The sequence below is a fragment of the Penaeus vannamei genome, chromosome 14, assembly GCF_042767895.1.
Source record: "Penaeus vannamei isolate JL-2024 chromosome 14, ASM4276789v1, whole genome shotgun sequence".
Taxonomy (NCBI): Eukaryota; Metazoa; Arthropoda; class Malacostraca; order Decapoda; family Penaeidae; genus Penaeus; species Penaeus vannamei.
In genome coordinates, this window is record NC_091562.1 from 26607894 (window position 1) to 26610393 (window position 2500).

Below are 2500 nucleotides of genomic sequence, written 5' to 3' on the forward strand. Positions count from 1 at the left end.
GAAGGTGCCAAGGTCAGTGTGTGTGATATCAACCTGCAGGGTGCCCAAGAAACATTGGCATCTCTGAAACGTAAGTTCTATATAGATTTTCTATTGTTTCATCTGATTCTAATGTTTCAGATTTTTAGATCACACTTAACAATAAATAATGAATAAATAAAAAATAATGTTTAAATCTTCCGGTTACAACTTCCTCTTCGCCTCTCCGTCTGCCGATCAGTTTTGTTCCTTTCGATCGACTTCATTGCTTTATCATTGTAGCAATTAAACTGCAACAGTAAAAAAATCATGCACATTAAATAGTACTGACTGTATAGAATATATTGACTGTATTTTCTTTATTAAGTTTAATAAAACAGCAAACAATCTACTGATGGGAAAAGGGATAAATTCAATCTAATATTCTAAATGCGCCACTCCCTCAACCGTCAGAGCCTGGCGTCCATGTCGCCTTGCACATGGATGTGGCAGACAAGGGGTCCGTGCGTGAGGCACTCAGTGCCACTCAAGAGAAGCTCAAAGGCACTCCGACCTTGCTAGTGAACAGTGCCGGCATTTCCCACCAGACGCCTTTCCTGGAGATGTCAGAGGAGGCGTTCATGAAGGTCGTCGACGTCAATCTCAAGGTGTGACATCTTGTTTGAAATGACAGGAGTGGCATCTAAAGAAATGCAGTAATCTATTATTAGAAATCTTTTTGTCAGTCGCAGTACAAATACGAATATATTTTCATTATATGCGTTATTAATACTGTTATTAAAACAATAATTATTATCGTCATTATTATTTTCTATAATGACTATTATCGTGATTATCATCAGTGTTATTGTAATTATCATTAATATTATCGTAATTATCATTAATATTATCGTAATCATCATTAGTGTTATTGTAATAATTTTTTATATTATTCTAATTATCATTAAAAATATTATCATTATTATAAACATTATCATTCTGTTTATTCTTATTGGCATTACCATTATGATCCATTTGCCATTATAATTATTATTATCATCATCATATTAATTATTGATATTACCATCAAGATTACTGTCATTACAATTATATTAATATAATAATTATTATCATTATTATACCCATTAGTATAATTTTTATTATTGCCATTAATACCAGTATGATTATTACCATTATTATCATCATCATCAAAGTATCAATATCGATACTATGATCATTATTATTATTACTACTGCTATAATAATAATAATAATGATAATAATGATAATAATAATAATATCAATAATAATAATTATTACTATTAGTGGTAGTAGTATCATTATGTTATTATTATTATTATCATTATTATTACTATTATCATTGTTGTTGTTGTTATCATTACTGTCATTATTATCAAAATTATTTTTGATATTATTATTATTATCATTATTATTATTATTATTATTATTATTATTATCATTATAATTATCTTTATTATTATCGTTATCATTATCATCATCATCATCATCTTAATTTTATCATTTTTAATTCAATTTCCATTATCATTATTGTTATTTTTACTATACTAATCCTTATTGTTATCACAACTCTCATGGTTATCATTATTATCATAATTATATAATTATTATCATAATTATCATAATTATTATCCTAATTATCCTAATTATCATAATTATTATCCTTATTTCAAAATTATCATCATCACACAGCTTTCACACACACTTTCATGTTATCGCTATTATTGCAAAAACGAGCAAAATTGCTGATGGTGATTATGAATAATGATGATAATTATGAATATCAATAAAGCAGATTCTGCTTCCAGGGCACGTTCCTCGTGAGCCAGCTCGTGTGCAACGCCATGATCGAGCGCGGCGAGGCCAAGGGCGGCTCCGTGGTCAACATTGCGAGCTTGGCAGGCAGGAACGGCCTGGCCATGAACTGCCAGTACGCTGCGACGAAGGGAGGCGTCATGGCCTTCACGAAGTCGTGTGCCAAGGAACTCGCCAAGTGAGATTTGTATTTGAATAAAGTGTACTAAAGATTGTACACACACACACACACACACACATACACGCACACACACACACACACACACACACGTAATCTATAGCTTTATATGCAAATTTTACAGCATTTCTAGTAATCGTCTCGTATTCAGGTGCGTCTGTGATATCCACAAATCTCTTTGAAAGAAGACAAAATCAGGAAAATTAGAAAGCTATTCAATCCCAAGCAGAACCTTTTTCTACATTTGTCGCAATGAACCCTGATCTCTCTCCCAGGACAGGTATGAGGGTGAACTGCATATTGCCCGGGGCGATTAGGACACCCCTGCTCGCAGTCATTTCCGAGGAACGCATAAAGGAAGGAATGAAAGTCAATGCTCTGGGTCGCCCGGGAGAACCTGAAGGCAAGCATATGTTTCTGGTTTGTATATATATATATATATATATATATATATATATATATATATATATATATATATATATATATATATATATATATATATATATATATA

At 31.7% G+C, this 2500-nt stretch overlaps 1 protein-coding gene across 1 annotated transcript in view; it reads left to right on the top strand.

Annotated features, from left to right (window-relative positions):
- Nucleotides 1-2500, top strand: part of LOC113823305 ((3R)-3-hydroxyacyl-CoA dehydrogenase) — a 3454-nt gene that overhangs the window by 298 nt on the left and 656 nt on the right. Inside the window, exons 2-5 of the mRNA XM_027375920.2 lie at nt 1-70; nt 433-626; nt 1805-1989; nt 2265-2392. The exon at nt 1-70 is cut by the window's left edge and continues 47 nt beyond it. Coding sequence (XP_027231721.2) covers nt 1-70; nt 433-626; nt 1805-1989; nt 2265-2392 — 577 coding nt within the window. The remainder of the gene's footprint in view (nt 71-432; nt 627-1804; nt 1990-2264; nt 2393-2500) is intronic.